This window comes from Echinococcus granulosus (genome assembly GCF_000524195.1).
Source record: "Echinococcus granulosus chromosome Unknown EG_S00117, whole genome shotgun sequence".
In the NCBI taxonomy this organism is placed as follows: Eukaryota; Metazoa; Platyhelminthes; class Cestoda; order Cyclophyllidea; family Taeniidae; genus Echinococcus; species Echinococcus granulosus.
In genome coordinates, this window is record NW_020170497.1 from 53,372 (window position 1) to 69,808 (window position 16,437).

The 16,437-nt window shown below is 43.4% G+C and overlaps 2 protein-coding genes across 2 annotated transcripts in view; one reads left to right on the plus strand and one right to left on the minus strand. All coding sequences in view use genetic code 11, as the record gives it.

Annotated features, from left to right (window-relative positions):
• Positions 1 to 2,191: 2,191 nt before the first annotated feature.
• Positions 2,192 to 4,531, plus strand: EGR_08722 (RNA-binding protein; the record flags this gene model as incomplete). Its single annotated transcript, XM_024497971.1, has 1 exon — positions 2,192 to 4,531. The coding sequence occupies one exon, from the start codon at positions 2,192 to 2,194 to the stop codon at positions 4,529 to 4,531; it is 2,340 nt and encodes a 779-aa protein (XP_024347604.1).
• A 10,147-nt stretch (positions 4,532 to 14,678) lies between these two features.
• EGR_08723 (hypothetical protein) overlaps positions 14,679 to 16,437 on the minus strand; it is a gene marked incomplete at both ends in the record, with an annotated part of 4,055 nt that continues 2,296 nt past the window's right edge. Inside the window, 2 exons of the mRNA XM_024497972.1 lie at positions 14,679 to 14,805; positions 16,026 to 16,206. Coding sequence (XP_024347605.1) covers positions 14,679 to 14,805; positions 16,026 to 16,206 — 308 coding nt within the window. The remainder of the gene's footprint in view (positions 14,806 to 16,025; positions 16,207 to 16,437) is intronic.

Sequence of the window (16,437 nt, forward strand, 5' to 3'; positions counted from 1 at the left end):
ACCAAAATGTTTCTCCTGCACCTATCCAAGAATTCACCCCCAAATTGGTAAGTGCTTAGCCTGTCAACAACACCTAACTAATGGTGTCAAGTGAATAGCCTCTTTTGGTATGAGTCTAGTAATTTGAGGCAATCATCTCATTAAGTTGCCAACGCCTGCTTCACCGACCCTAGTCAGCACCCCATATTCTTCCTCATTCTACTTCCACAAAGTTAAATGTAGGAGATCGAAGGTGGAAATATTTTGCCGTGGTAGTTGATTTGAAATGGAAGTACTGCAAGTCTGTCATGCTCGAGAGCTTGCATACACATGGTATAGTTGTCTCATTGAATAAGTCCAAGTGCTTGATCTTTTTGCTCACAACATTTATGATGCTCAATTTTACATCGTGAAATGCCTAACGAAATCAGGGTGTGGCGCATAATGGATGCCTCCATTCAAATTTCCAACTTCATGCTTTACCTTGTTTTATTACTTTTATTGTGTGGAGGTTGCCTTTGGCGGAGAATAGCTCCCTAATTCATGATTATTATACAAATAAAGTAATGAAATAGATTGAGGAGCGAGTTGTTGAAGCTACGGCCAACTACTTGTCTGTGGAATTGCTCAATCAGATAGCCTGTGTGCCGTCCAGCTTCTGAGCATAATGTCGGCGCTACACTTTACCAACCCAAATGATCGCCATTTGTAAAATTTACATTTATCAAGAGTCTTCTTGAAAAGTAAAATGAAGTAGAGTTGAAGGCATTATAAAGAGTAGAATTCTAAAGGAAATTGGGAATTTGAAAGAGTAAGAAGGAAATTCCATTATGCTCGATAATGTAACTCGTCCGCCTACACCGTATCCGTCAGACCGGCTAGATGCTGGCTGAACTTACATCGATTCGTTGTCTGCCTTGGTGCCTATCCCTCTAAGCGAGCTGTCGCCAAAGGGAACCTCAAAATGCACCAGTACAGCCGAATCCAAAAAGTCTTAAAAGTTGTTTGAAGCCCTTTATTCACTACCAGCACAAATTCGTTTGGCATTAACTCAAAAAAAAAGGTTTAGATAAATGCATGAACACTCTTGTTTGCCTGATAGAGTACTTCATTTTGGCTGACGAAAACAAGGCTTCTAAAGTCATTCGGCGCCAAACAGTCCTTGAGTCACAAGAAGGCTATGCAGAAGCACTTTGGATGCTGGGAAAGTGCTTCGGAAAACTGCATGCCTTTCCCCGAATTCGCATCTACTAGTTGATGGATGTCCCAGACCTCAAGTCCTTTCATCGAATGTAGCGTCTTGATCATGATCTCATTGCCATCCGTGCAGGGTTTACTCTGAACCAACAAAGAACACTTACGCTTCGAAAAACTGGTTACTGCTAATCGGATGCTTTTACCAAAGGTTTGAATTGTAGCCACTAATACAGCCCAAGACTACACTTGATCTTAGCTGTTGTAAGAAACATGCCATGCAGAATCATCTTTGCTGATACGGAGGGGTCGCCGGACAAGTAGATTTTGTTAAAATCCGGAAGAAAACATTGTTAGACTTATTATTTGCGTGCATATTTAGCTACGTTGAATGATTAATCCACCAAGGCTAATATTTCCTTGGACAGTGTGACCCTAGAGTCATGTCACTAACCCCCAAACCACTTCGTACTTTAAAAATTAGTCTTCACATACATTTATATCGTTTTCTGCTATATCAAGGAAAATCCGTATGTACTATATTAATTCTGTGTGAAGCCTAGGTCAGCGTCATTTGGTTTCTCATCAGTGGTAACTAAATATTTACCATAGAATTTTTCTCCAATATAATTGAGAATATAGAGCAAAGATGCATGCATGAAAGACTATTGTGCTGTGCCGTATCTTCTGAAAAAGTAATACATTGCAAGTAAAAGATACACACTAAAGTAAAAATTGTTAATAAAAGCGCGATTAAAGCATAGAACTTGTGTGTAAGTAAAAACCCAACTAACAATTTTAGACATAAAATTTCCTCGGTTTAAAAATTAATTAAGTTTTTAGGTAAAATTTTAAGTTTAGTTTAATAACGTCTTGATACAGAAAACTTGTCATTAAATTTGACAATACAACTTTGCAGATTGAACTGATTTGGATTGTTTGTTTCAGTCATTCAGCGTTTCGGTATCGGGGTCCGTCGTCTAAGGTTCGTGGGTATGTTTTACGATTGCTTTTCTAGATGACTTCCGTCATTATCCGCTTGCAAAATCTGCCAATGACGGCGAATGCGTCGAATATTCGTCGCTTTTTTGGTGGTTTAAATATTCCGGAGGGGGGCGTACACATTGTTGGCGGAGAGAAAGGCGATGCATTTATAGCATTTGCTACCGACGAAGATGCTCGAAAGGCGATGCTTTTGGATCACCAGTATATCAACTCTGCTCAGATTCGCTTATTTCTCAGCAGTAAGGCTGAGATGCAGTCTGTCATAGAGACAGCTCGTTGTTCTGTAATCATGGCATCTCAACAGCCTCCCACCGCTCAAGAAACCGTTTCAAGACCTCCTGGTCAGTATAACCCATCTTCTCACACTATTTCTGCTCATTCTCAGTCCTACACGCGTCCCTCTGGTCCGCCCGGCATCAGCTCTACCGGTGGACCGTATGCCCAGTCATCATCCCATGCTCCTCACCAGGTTCCGTCCGATAAAGGACCTGAATCTCATTCAGATACTGCATATGGTCACGGTTACGATCGCTCTGAGATCTGGGGCAATGATCATGATGGGAATCAACTGGGGTACAGTGGCTATAGCAAGGAACAAAGTCGCCCACCGAGACCGTCGGAGTCGCAGGGGAGTGATGGGGTTTTTCCACCTCATAAGGGCGGCGGCGATGGATACAGCGGCTACAATGGAGCCTACGAGGATCGACCACCACCGCCGACGGGAGACGGTTACTACGGTTATGGTAACGGTTATGAAGGCGACATGCACTACGAAGAATCGGGCTATTATCGCGAAAATGCCCCTATGTTCCCAAATGGTGAACGTGATTTTTCAGTTAGGCCGCCCTGGCTCAGAGATGAAGATAGTCATTATGCCAAAAGATCGGGTCCTCCTGACTCTGCTGGCATTGATGCAGCTCCCTATAAACGTTACCGGCAGGAGGAAATTCAGCCACAAAGTTCGGAGGTACCATGTCTGGACTTCGTTGTAAAGGTTTCCATGCGTCCTTCAGATGTCACGGTAAAAAGTGTTTTTGATCTTCTCCGCGGTGTAAATATTGTTCCCAAGTTTGGTATTAGGGTGGAGGAAGACGCTCTAAAACGATACACTGGGAACGTCTACTGTATGGTCACTTGTCCTCAATCACATCATCGGGCTTTAGCGTGCGACGGTAATGTTTTCCGTGGTGCTAAAGTTCTAGTGGTCAACTCTTCGGCGGAAGAATACTTCAAGGTTACCGACAGCAGTTTCCAGAGTAGGTGTCCTCCGGCTCTCCTTGAAAGGATTCCGCCAAGAGCCTCCACAAAGCCAAACTACTACAGCGAGGGATGCATTGAAATCTCCGAGATCCCAAGCGATGTTACCGAGAGGGATATTGTTAGTTTCCTTGGTGTACCGGGACTCAGTGAAGAGAATGTCAAGATTGTGCAGAGTGGGCCTCGGGGGTCCGCTGTGGCCTTAGTTCGTCTCCCCTCTGCCCGTGACTTGGACATCCTCCTGGGCGCACCACCGCGTCCTTTTAGCCGAAATCAGGCGCAAAACGTTAAGCTTATGGCAATTTCTGCCATGCAATTTGTTCATTCGGTGCCCAGATCTCCCCAATCCAAACAGACAGATGGCGTAACTAAACAAGCAACTCCAGAAATTCCGGCAGCAGCCAAAACTTGTTGCTTTATTTACGGTTTTTCGCGGAATATGACAATCTTTGAGATTTCAAAAATCTTCCCCAGTGTGTTCATCCCGGGCGATTCTATTCATCTGTTGTCAAGCAGTCGCGCTGCAGTAATCGATTTCATTAACGAGGACAGTTGCAAGACGGCTTTGCGCGACTTTTCGGCTGCAGAAAGTGAGCTTAAGAAAGTGCATCGGAACCTTTGTATGCGTGCCATATCAAAGGCAGAATTTGAACAAAAGCTTCAGGATACCGAGAGCCAAACAAAATCGCAAACCACTGATAGTGATCGCGGCGAGTCCAGGCCGACTGCGTCTCGTTACCATCATCCTCCTCAACCGCCTCTTCCTACACCACCAAGGGGGGCACATCCCAGACCGCCCTTCCCGCCGCCTGGTCCTCCACCACCACAATTCCGTAGGCCCGGTCCTCCGGTGGCCGTTAGCGTGCACATATCCAATCTCCCACCCAACTGCCCTCCTAATGCGGTACTGGACGTCTTTCGGCCATTCCGTCCCCTCCCGGGTTCGCTTCGTTTCCGCCGTGACCACCGTGGAAATCAGATGGGCGAGGCGCTAATTTCTTTTGGCTGCTTTGGAGACGCGGAGCGAGCAGCGCATGAAACCAACATGTTTCGGCTCTTCAACAATAGCCTCTCTGTTCGTATCCACCAACAGTAGCAGACGCCGAAGTTGTTTTCCCTTTTTTAGGTGTGTCGATGTTTTTTTCCCGGTAAGATTTTATTTTAATAGCCCATTTTTAGTTTAAACGACATCTTGCTAGTGTGAATAAGTGTAGGGCTTGCATGCGAGTTTTGTGATTGGAGTATTTTTTTAGTATGATTGACACGATTTACCTGACTGAATTGTCCGAAATTTTTGACACACTTCATTAAATAGCTTTTTTATTGACAAAAAACGCTTGTGATGCAGGGTGTTTTTCTAATGTGGGTACACGCATGACCTGGAGATTTGCGGTGTAACGCAAATGTTCCCTACAATTCTGTGGTCGCAACCTGAAGCTCTTTGAATCAGGCATGTACTTCAGCACAGGTTTTACAGTAATGTCAACATGCCTGATTAACAGTTTGCGATAATAAGTTCTGGATGAGTGATGACTGGTCTGGGGCTGGAAGATGCTCTACACTTTTTCAGTGCTTTTATGTAACTTTTCCTGCAGTTTGGGATCCAAGCGGATCTTTGAGCCCAGCAGCCGAAAACTCGCCTATGGGTCGGTAACGCTAGTGGGACATGGCAACCGTGCACCAAATGTCGCGATCTACCCTTCGCGTATGGGGTTACGTTTGGCGATTAGATTGTTTAATAATATGAGTGTTTGTCAGGAGTGTTCAGAGTTAGGTCTCGGTGTGAGAGCGACTACAGCTCGGCTTCATTCGGCGTTTGTCATTGATTTTTCCTAACAGAGGGAAGAGGTGTTAGCCGGACTACCGCGATTGCGATGTCATAACTTGTTTATCCAGGTCTGTTGATTGAAAGGGGATTTGGGGGCACAAGAACCGTATAGTAGTCTGGGCTTTTCACAGTTTAATTGGTTGGTGCTCGGTGGATTACGGTGATGCTTTCAGATAGTTTTTTGTTTTGCATGAAATAAGTAGTGCCGCCCATATATCTGCTTATGGTTGGAATTAAATTGTGCGACTTTGTCGGGTATCAGTTTCCTATGATTGTATTCAAGTTTTTGGGAGTAATTTTGTAGGATTATTAGATTTGGCTAGTACTTTGTTAATTTATCTTGTAACGCAAGACATCTAAGGCAGCCTTCTACTACTTTCCCATTGAGAAAATCGCTCAGGATATGCACTTGAACCTACTTCCTTACATGACTTGATTTACCTAGAGGGAACGGGGATTGCTACTGCATTTATGAAACATCGGGCCCGTCTGCACATTCGATGCAGTTGTCTCTGCATTTGATGCCTAGGGTTGCGAATAAACTGGGGGAACGTGTTTTTGGGAATTGGTCCTTGCTTTCGAGGAATGCGAAATGGGAACCAGGTCAAACTTGTTAGTTGCGTCGCCAAATCATGACTGAAATCAGCATGTCGTTCGACAGCCCATTTTCACCGCTAAGGTTGCGCTGAGGCTTCGTTTAACTGCTTCATTGTTCTGGTAGGAAGAGGGTACTCCTAACGCCATTGTTTGATTTTAGTGCGCGCCTTTTTGTCTATTTGAGTGATTGTGTGCATAAGGGGAGTTTACGGAGAGCGAATGCACACACCACACTCCCTTCCCTTCTGTTTGTGTGAATGTCGCCGAGTTTACATCTGCTCGATTCCTGTCCTGATGTCCGAATATGCACGCGGAAAATCATCATTTACGAAACGAAAACAGTCCTGAAATGTAAGCCGTCCACTGGTGGTATTTGTCGGCATTTGGTATAGATATTATTCTTAATGAAATGGAGAGTTGTGTAAGTAAGGATTGGCCTTTTATTTGTCATAGGAGTTTACGGTGTTTTAGAAAAGTGAATTTAATGTCAGCCCTAATGACTTTTATTGGGTAGGTTTTCTGCTGTCTTACAAGCTCGCAAAATAATGCAAAAGCTATCTCAAAGTTCTTTATCGGTGTTATTACAGCAGTTTGATTACTTTAAAATGTGTAAACCCAGCACGCCCCTCAACAAGTAGTAAAGCAGACTAATGCAACTTTTTAATTTGCAACTTGAGAATGTGTTGGTGGTGAAAGCGCAAAAGTGGTATTCCCCGCTGGGTCGCCAGTTAATCCTATGTGCTTTCTGGAGGACTTATTAGAGGGCTCTAGTGCGTGCACGCCCATAGTTGCTAAGGTCGTATTTGGATGAAAGTGGTTAGACCAATTAAGGATGCACCACAGCGTGTATTTGGGATCAAATTCGTCATACGCGTATTTCATTTGGTGGCTGCAGAAAGGGTCATCGACTACATTGGGCCACTGTTCCTAAAAGTAAGCTCTGTTGCAGCCTAGCTCATATCACACTGTTCATTCGTGCCTTTTGGTCTTCCGCATTTGAGTGAACAGTTGTTTGATAGCCGTCCGAGCTGTGCCTGATGACGGATCAACCAGTAACATGGCCGCAGGAAAGAGTGTTTGATTTGCTTCTTCGGTTAAGGCGTTTTTAGCGGTTTTTATGCAGGATATGAAGTGTTGGCATTTACCATGAGGCGTATTTGGTGGGAGCGAGAATTGTGAAAACGGTCATACTCATGCTCTTGGGCCGATACCGGTGATTTGGTAATGCCCATGCGTTGAATTGTAGCCAGTGCGTTCCACAGTTTAACTCGTGTAAGTGGGATTAGGATTTGCAGTTACAATCAGTGGTTTTGTTTGAGGCTTCTTGTGATTCAGGGGAAATCAGTTTCAGAAAAATCTCAAATTGAAAATGGAGTCGAGGTGTCCCCCGTGTCGCGTACCGATCTAACTGTATTGTTCTTATATGGTGTGTTGAATTAAGCTTACACCCCTAACTGCGTCCGTTTGACCCGCGTCTCAGTATGGGTACGTAGTTGGATTTCGGCAACGGCCGGGGGAGTACCAAACGCTTCACTCTCGTTGAGTTCGTAGTCGCAAAACACCTTACTGCATCAGGGATGCTATTTTAATGCGTTACCAAAAAGTATTGTCTCTTTTATTCCTAAACTATGCTCTGGTGGCCTGTTCGTGCCATCTGACAGAAACAATTTCGTGTCAAAGTTGTCAGGCGTACCATCTTAATTTAAAATGCGGTCTAAAGCAATCAGTTGCTTTTACATTTTTTTATATTCCTAAGAATTCACGTCACTTGCTTTCGTTAGGCAGGCTATTCATGCCCAATTACCCTTAATATCTACATTCAAACTTGTGATAATTGATTAAACCTTTGTTAAAATATCTGCAGTGCCGAATTTGACTTGTTACCTAGGTGCTAGTGATTTGATGTGCAATTGCGAAAACAGCGATCCAGTCGGTGTTCATGTAGTTTAGTCAAGTTAAATTGCAAGGTGGCAAAATACTCATTGAATTAGGGAATTTCCTATGCTGTGCATTTCAGTCCCTTAGTTCGGCTTTACTATTGTGGACCTAAAATTTGTGGTAGTTGAATATTCTGCAATGGTAACATGCACATTTCCAGGTGTTTATGCTCCTAGTGTTATAAGTTTGCCCTTCGAAAGGCAAGACCGTTACTCCCAAAATAGTAAACTGCGCACCTACTGGTGCGGAGAAAGAAGAGTATGTGAAAAAGAATCTCTCTTGTGTTCACTGAGATAGTCGAGTATTTGCTGGAGCAATCTTTGGACCGAGTAATGCAGTTGACACGCGATGTGACAGCGGTAGTTTTCACACGTAGTGACATTTTAAAGTGGGCTTTTTGTGTACGTGTAATGTTAAAATGGATTGGAGTGTGTATGTAATATGTGTGGCTATCGCAGTACCTCATTGTTCTGGTTCGGCTTTAGGCTAAGTGGTTTTCCAAAATTCGTTAAAGGAAAGTGCGGTCGCTTATGCACCCACCCTCAGGTCAGATAACGAGGGCGCCTACCCTTTTAGCTTTGGCTACTTTGGTTTCCGATTCACGGCATTTTCTGTTATAATGCAATTGGTGAATAAGCACACTGACACTTGTCTTTTTTTAAGTACTTCTAGTGTCGACTGAAGTTGGGAGGTGCGTATGTGTCCTTCACCTTGACCCTAATAAGGATGGGATGGGGATACCAGAGCGGTTAGGCATCCTATTTACGTTTCAATTTACCCACTTATCGGGGGTACGCATCGATGGGCGGCCCTCCATGTGGTAAGCCTGCCGGGGAATAAGCCTTCAAGTTGAATTAATTTAGGCAGTTTGAAGTGGAGTCGATTCCCGCTACCATTTTAAGGTGATTGTAATACAGCTAAATTGCCTAGTAGCTCGTGAGAGTGGCCGATTTTTAGTGAATTTTACTAACTTTACAAGTGTACGTGTTAAACAACGAGGTTGAATTCGGGGAAAATTGCCATTTTCCTAGTAGAGAATTTTATTTCTGGCACAGGGTGACATGCTGGTTCCTAGTAGATTGTGTTTGTTCCTTATGAATAATGGACGTGCCTGGCATGGCGGACTGGGAGGCTGAATTGTGCTGCGTAAATTTTCTAGCTTCAGGCTTATTTTACTCAATTTGCTAACTTAACGTGCCACGAAATCATAAAGCGCTTATTTTTCATCTTTGGCAATGCTTGATTTTTGGAGTGTCGTTTCCCAGCAGTTCGGGTCGTACGAAGTCCATTTATTAAATTTGACAGCTTACTCAAGCAAGATTGATAACAAGCATTAAACCGATGCAAAATTCAGGCCGCTCTCTTGTTTCAGTGAATTATTTAAGGTAAACACCACTTGGTTATACAAAAGCATTGTTTCCGGGGATTGGCAAACCCTTAAAGCAGAGGTTAAAATCCTGATGTAGTATTGTCCACGGCTGCTGAACAAGGGGCGTTGCTGTTTGAATTGCCCCGGTGGAGGACGAACCTCCCTTGCATTTCAGCATTTGAAGTCTGTTTTAAAAATTGGCCTATTTACATGCGAGAATCTGTTTACCAAAAACGAACGGACCATTCTAGCATTCATAGGTGGGCCACTCCGAGAGTTTCAAGTTAAAACCCTTATTGTCCTTTTTGCCCCAGTTGGACTATGCTGGGGCTGTAGACGAATGCCTCTCTAGGCACTACTACACCACTTGATGCTATATATTGCCTACAGTATTACAGGAAGTGACTCCTTTTAAGCTTAGTATTTAGCGAGTGAAGTTTAGCCCCGAAAGTTTCCCAGTTGTTCTCGATGAATGAGCGCCGCTGTGAGGTCATTTGCCTTATCTTTAAGTCAGTTTTACGCTACTTGATGACCCAATAGGAGCAATTAATGGAGGGCTTTAAGAAGGTTTTCCGCTTCCCAATCTCAAGCAAATTATTTTTGGTTGGATCACCAGAGTCGTAGAAGACGTGTTGGCAATTGCTTTTTTGATGGATTTAAGTAAGTGAGGTTCTAGGCCGTTGGCTATGTTGACCCAGTTGGTGCACCTTTGTTGGGGCAAAATTTGTCGCTACTTTCAACGTTTCAGTAGTTCTGGTTTCATCTGGATCTCGAGAGCAGTGGATGATGGATGACCTAAACTATACCAGCAATTCAAAAGCATGAACTTCTCTAAAGTGCTGATTTAAATTTATTTTTCAGTAAATAAATAAAGCAGTTTGGGGAGGAGTACTTTGGCGGGATGGAAGGAACAAACATTACTAAAGCGCCAAAAACTAGCCATAAAGGTGGGGTGGGATTTTGTAAACTTACCGAGTTAATAATACGTGGAAATATAAAATCCCCATTTGCGTAATGCCTCCTAGACTCCCACTTTTCCATCCCTATTTCTGGCACTATTGGCATGATTCGCTAACCATTTCTGAATTAATTAGCGAATGCACTGTTGGTTGACCGCCCTTGAGTTAGGCTGTTTGATTAACGCGGACAATCTTCTCGAGTTAATTTAAATTATGGAGAAGGCGCTGCTTTAATTTTAAACTAAACTTGCAGAGAATCACAGTACATAGGTCGACTACGTGTTCTGCTGGTTTACCAAAAGTCAACTTTTTTAAAGGAACAGAATATAGGAGTACCTTGTTTTAACGGCTTCCCAGTTGTCGTATGATTCACTATATTTTCTTGGTTTGGCGTTGGGAGTCTTTGAAGCAGCTGGTTGGATGCCGCTGCTCTGCCTTCCCATCCATTGCTATGCCCTGACAATTCAGGTTGAAAGCTGTGCACTGACCGTCCACCAACCCTTCATTTGTGTAGCCTGTAAACCCTTGGTTTGGTTGGTAATTTGTAGCCTTTTCCTTTAGAGGCTTGGCCCGCGAGTAAGCGGAGGCTGACATGCTCTACTTAAATGTTACAAGCAGCTTTGCGGGTGTGCAAATAGTAAAATGGGATTTTCAAATACGTCATGTGATCGCCAACTAACATTACTTGGAGATATCATATGGCTCGTATTACCTTAGTAACCGTCTCAAAGTTGCTTAATAGTATGTAAAGCTTGGAAGTAGTCAGGTAAAATTTTAACAAGTGTTCATCCGTAAATTGCTTCAAAACTTCAATTGATGATGCTAAAGCTAGTAGATTTTTAAATCAAAGAGATCATAATGACTCGAATCTAGACCCCGAAACGCTATTGGATCCGAAAACAGCTCAGAATTCTCCAAAAAACGACTTTAATAAGTTCAAAGATGCCCAGATCGAAGTAAACACCACCATGTACCCTTTTAACAGCATACCGTTGCTTGCATTTGGATCTGACGGCTTCTAAAATCTGTTTATAAATTGTCTTACGAAAGTTTGCTGAATTTCTAGTCAGCTCTTGCTACTGGTGCACCGAGTAGTGGGTGTGCATACCACCTCCAGCTTTTCTGGCGAACTCCCGAGAAGTTTGATGTAGATTGCTTTTGCCCTACCAGTTATTGGCGAAATAGAACCATCGGGCGCTGGATAATTTAAGCTTAGGTCGTGGGCTTCGCCAAGTCGTCTGAAGGACCTACTTTTTTACCCCATCAGGGGAGAAATTGGTCACTACGGGCAGGCGATGGTGGAATAGGAAAGGTATTTTTGGGATTTATTACCGCTGAATCTTGTACGGTACTGGTTTTCAAAAATATCCTGTTTTAGCTCTACTCTGTGGTAAAACGATTTCTGTACGTTGGAGATGATACTAACGAGTAAATGACGCTATTTTATTAATGAGAGTGGAGATGAATGGAAAATGTGGAATTGGCACCAGGTGGGTGAGTTTGAGGACTACTTTTCTCTAGGAGGGTATTAATTTAGTTGCGTACTCGCACTTAAACCCATTTCAGTAATAGCTCCACTGTTTCTGCCCCTCCAAAAGCGATTTCATACACAATGCCCGTATTGATGCCTAAGGTTTTTAAACGGCTTTAATGTTTAAAGATCTCCAAAAGGGGCGTGGTTTGTCAAGTTGTGCAACCACGCAGTGGCAGCAGTACGCGTGATTTGGAATTTCACTTTAAGTGGTCCTGCTAAGGATGTGATTGGGTGGAAGATCTGGAGATCAAAGCAAATCAACCGTACCTCGCTACCACGTGTTCCATATCGCGTTTCGGTCTATGTTGTTGTCATTACCAAGAAAGTGACCTTGATCAACTTGTAGCAGTGAGAATTAGACGATACTCATGAACAAGGCAGTGTGCTGGTTTCCCATATGCTTTGCCACGTTGATATGACAGTTTTTGACTACCTTGTCCTTAGTTGTCATTGATCAGTGCATGCATTTTAATTCCAACCATCTTATCATCTATTTCGCATCAAAAATATCAAATGTAGTTATCCCTAACTCCTCTAGGCTGCATCTGGGGTCCTACTTTCCCGAAGGTTGGCTCAATCCCCTTGTCGAAGTCAAAGTGGGAGGCTTAAAAACCTCAGCGAATGTGCTGTCCTGTGATTCGTTGACGCCAGTCATGCTAGTTTTACAATTAAGTCATCTTTCGACTTGTCACTGACGTTGTTTTCCCAGGGGAATGTCAAATAAACAGAAACAAGAAGCGGAGTATAGCACACCATGGTCAAAATAATAAAAATATTAAGTTGTAGAAGCCGATATCGATGATACAGGCATGGAATGCTTTTGAAGATCTGGTTCACGTTTCGGCAAAAAAGCTTTTACGGCAAAAGTAGTATCTACAGTAGAAGTTTGCTTATTGCTGTCAATTGTCTATTTGAGGAGATATAGTATTTTTCAGATTTGCCACAAAAATGCCTCCAACGATGGTGTTTGAATCGGCCCATACAAGGTTGTTCAGGCCTTGATTTAGTTACTGTGTTTGCCCTGCATCGGGCGCATTCTCCCCTTCTCTTGTCCGTCTTTTCTTCTGTTTCAGCAGTAATCTCTACCCGTATTGATATCTCCACTTCAACTCTAACTAAGTCAGCTAATCATTTGTGGTTTCCAGAGGACAAGTGCTGAGGCTTTCAGCTCATCACTGGCATTTGTTACTTAGGTCCCAGTTCAGTTCAGCTGGCTCAGTTTCACAAGGCTACCAAGCCCGAAAATAAGCCGACTTTCTAATTGGTTTGAATACTGAGTGTCCAAAACAGTTTTGCTGAGGTAAAGCTGACCAAGTAAAAGCACCTAGTGAAACATTTACGAGCAAAATGAATGAAGAACAGACGAATTTGAGTGTCGCGGGGACGATATCTGTAGACCTTTCATCGCATTATGGATAAAGAGTAGTTGTCCTCTATTTCTATTGTTTGGACCATAATTCAAAGTCCAAATACTTGTGAGACATGACAATTGAGAAAATTTTTCGTACATGCTGATAGAAATGTGTCATCTACCACCAGTGCTGATTCTTCACTTACTGATAACTAGGGGGGAGTTGACGGTGGGGTTTCCGGTTCGCTTAAAGCATGCTGTCAACAGCTTGAAAACGAATGGTCAGGTCTCCAACAAATTGCCCTTTCATTTGTCCGCTTTCCTGTCGTTTCGTTTGGCCATCTGAAGAGGGTTTCGGTCCGTCTCTTTACTCACTTCCAACTTGCCTGTTTTCGTTAACGCGAAGCTGTCACCTCAGAACCTGTGCTCAAACGTGTGAAGGTTTAGTAGACAATGCTTTGCAGGAAACCATCATTATCACAATTCCCTTCTACATCTGCTCGTTTATTTTTCCATCCACAGGGGCTCTTTCGGCGGCTTCCAACTCTCGCAAGTGCAGTGTTTCGAAGTGTAAATAAACGCATACTTCAACGTGAATGCTCTTCCCTGTCCCATCTTCCCCATAACCGCCAGCTTCAAAGTGTATATCGCGCGTACTCTTTGTTAGCCTCCCATCGCAACTGTTGGTTTCATAAATAAATAATGAAATTACATTTCCTGCTTTGCGGTTAGGTGAAAAGAGAGCAGTGGTGATGAAGATTGGGTGTGAAAGGTAGAGGCAAATTGATCTCTGCATGTGTTTGCATTAAGGCGGGACTGGAGGGACATGACGAAGTCGCCTGGAAATGGGGTTCTGTAAATCACGTGCCAGTGTCAAATGTCGGGAGGAGGTGAAAACTGTGTTCATGCGCAATCGCCACGGCTCGTCTGTCTGGAATGCCGCTTTCTGGATGACAGGTAGGCTTGCGGTGGTGAATGGAAAGCCGAGCGAATGCATTTGCGCATTAATGAGGAAGAGGTAGGTATACAAAAGGAAGTGGCTGGAAAGTGTCGCGTGAAAGTGCTAAATGCTAGGAGGTGATTGTCATCTTTGAGGGCACACGACCCCATTGCCCCGAAATGGGCTAAAAATGTGGTCTGAAACTTTGTCAGCCTTCAAGCCAATCCACTAATCCGACTTCCAAGCTTCGGTGAAGGTGGTGATAGCACTCACAGGCTGTTCAACAGTGACTTCCATCATTCTGGAGTTAGGGCGACGTAACAATGCTAAGATTCTGCAAGGGGTGTTTACAAATTCAGACACTCAAGAAATGTTTTTTTTTTTTGCGCTTTCCTTCTAGTTTGTTATGCTTGGTTAGCATTGTGTGCGGCTCTAAATGGTAACTGTCAAAATCCTTCCCTATGTCAGCCCCTCAAAAACGCAGCCTGAGGATGTCAGCTGCGTAAAGTCGTTGCAAATACCACTGGATGCACATTAGATGCTCATTGCAATCATCCGCATAAATTAATCCCCAACTTCAGAGCTCACCTCCAATTTACACTATTCACAGGATTATTCCATCATCATGAAGGTTACTCCAGCAATTTGGTTACAAGCTTATAAAGCGCCACCCATCGATTGACCTCTAAAGTGTATCCCTCATCGCACCATATTCACTTCAAATGCTTCAATTTGTATTTTCTTTTTTTTTTTCAATGGCGTAATGCAAGGTGTCTGACATTGGCATGCATTGAGAACGTTTGTGACTTTCATTTCTTTGCGTTAGCTGCCACTCAGCTAAGTCAACAATACAACTAACGCCATATTAATATTCCAAATAGGGGCGGAAACATCTAGGAAATCTGAATCGGCTCATTTTTGTGGCAGAATGGGGCAAATTCCTTCTACAATCTTAGTGCATTAGTAGGCGATCATACAAGTGACTTGCTTCACAGCGCCCGAATTCAAAGCTGATTGCCGAGGAGACCAACCATTTGAATAGGCGGACATTCGTTGAACTAACGAGCGAGTGTCTGGCGCAAAATAAAAGGGCAGAAAGCCCCATGCCAGAGTAGGTGGAGATTGAGGTGCCTGCGGTGAGAGTGGATAAAGCCGGGTACGAATGCGAATTCATTGTTAAAACCAAACAAGATGGTCTATGCAGGCCATTGTCCCGATGAAAATTGTGCCACAGATACTTGTTGGAGCTGGTGTACCGTTTTTCCTGCCTAGCCATTCATTCTGCTTTTAATCTAATCATTCTAGTTTCCTTAATGCTCTAGTCTTAAATCTTCAGGAAGCACCAATAATAGGTATTTGGGGGTTGAAGAACTCCAGCTGTGGAGTCAAGTCTTATTCTTAATTGTGCGAATTCAAAAGGGCATTTCGTCCCAGTATACCTTCTCCTCTTTATCAACAAATGGCGTAAATTATGCGTGAATGTGTGATAACAAGCCATGCAGACTCATCCCATCCATCGCTTTCGTGGTAGCACTGTCGCGGATCAAAAAATTCCCCACGTAGATGCAATTTGATGAGCCATTAGGTGTTAAGCTTGCCATCAACTGCCACCGATTTCGATGACCACGAGGAGTGCCATCCTACCACAAATATGACCGGGTCTAATGCACTTCTATCTGCCGTTCTTAACATCTCCAGCATTTGGTTGTGATAATAGAGGGTGAAATTGTTGTCCGTGCCATTTCCAAGACAATTTTACTGCGAATCTGTAGGCTAAGGCCAATTTCTTCCTTTAAGTGGTACCAATAAACTGCAAAATGAGAAATAAATGGGCAAGGTGGTGGGATGTTACCACCGCGCCAAGATGTCATTGTTGTTTCTGCGACTTCGTATCCACTCACTGGAGTTGAGCGACTGCTTTGGTGAAGCCTTCATGGGAAAGGCATGTTCAGTGTATCATATGCAACGACTCCTTGGGATGCAATGAAGCAAGCATTCCTCTTCATTTACACCATCATCTCTACATGCAGCCTGCACCTGAGAACGGTGCTACCGAATTAACTGTCTGTCTTACATTTTGAGTTTAAACAAAAGTTGGCGCCTTACAAATGATGCAAATTGTTTCCACTGTTTCAATGAAGGTGATGCGAATAGTGTAGGAATTAAAAGGCAATTTTTTTGAAAGAAGGAACAAAGTGGTGTTGAACACAGTGGACTGATGTATAAAGTTGAGGAAATCATTTTACTAAACAAATCTGTTAATCGTTTCAATGGAAGGAGAACTTAAAACCACTGAGTAAATTCAGTCCAGTGAGGGGTGTGGTAGACGTGAGCCAATCAGTGGGAACGAGGGCACCTACACGTGAGGTATAAGAGAATGATCAGGAATATTGTGTAGCTATTTGGCCTCAAAATGGGGTGCGCAATTGTGGGTCAGTGCCTGTTTCTCTTTGCATTCATCTACTCCACTTTCTGCGCTAATAAAG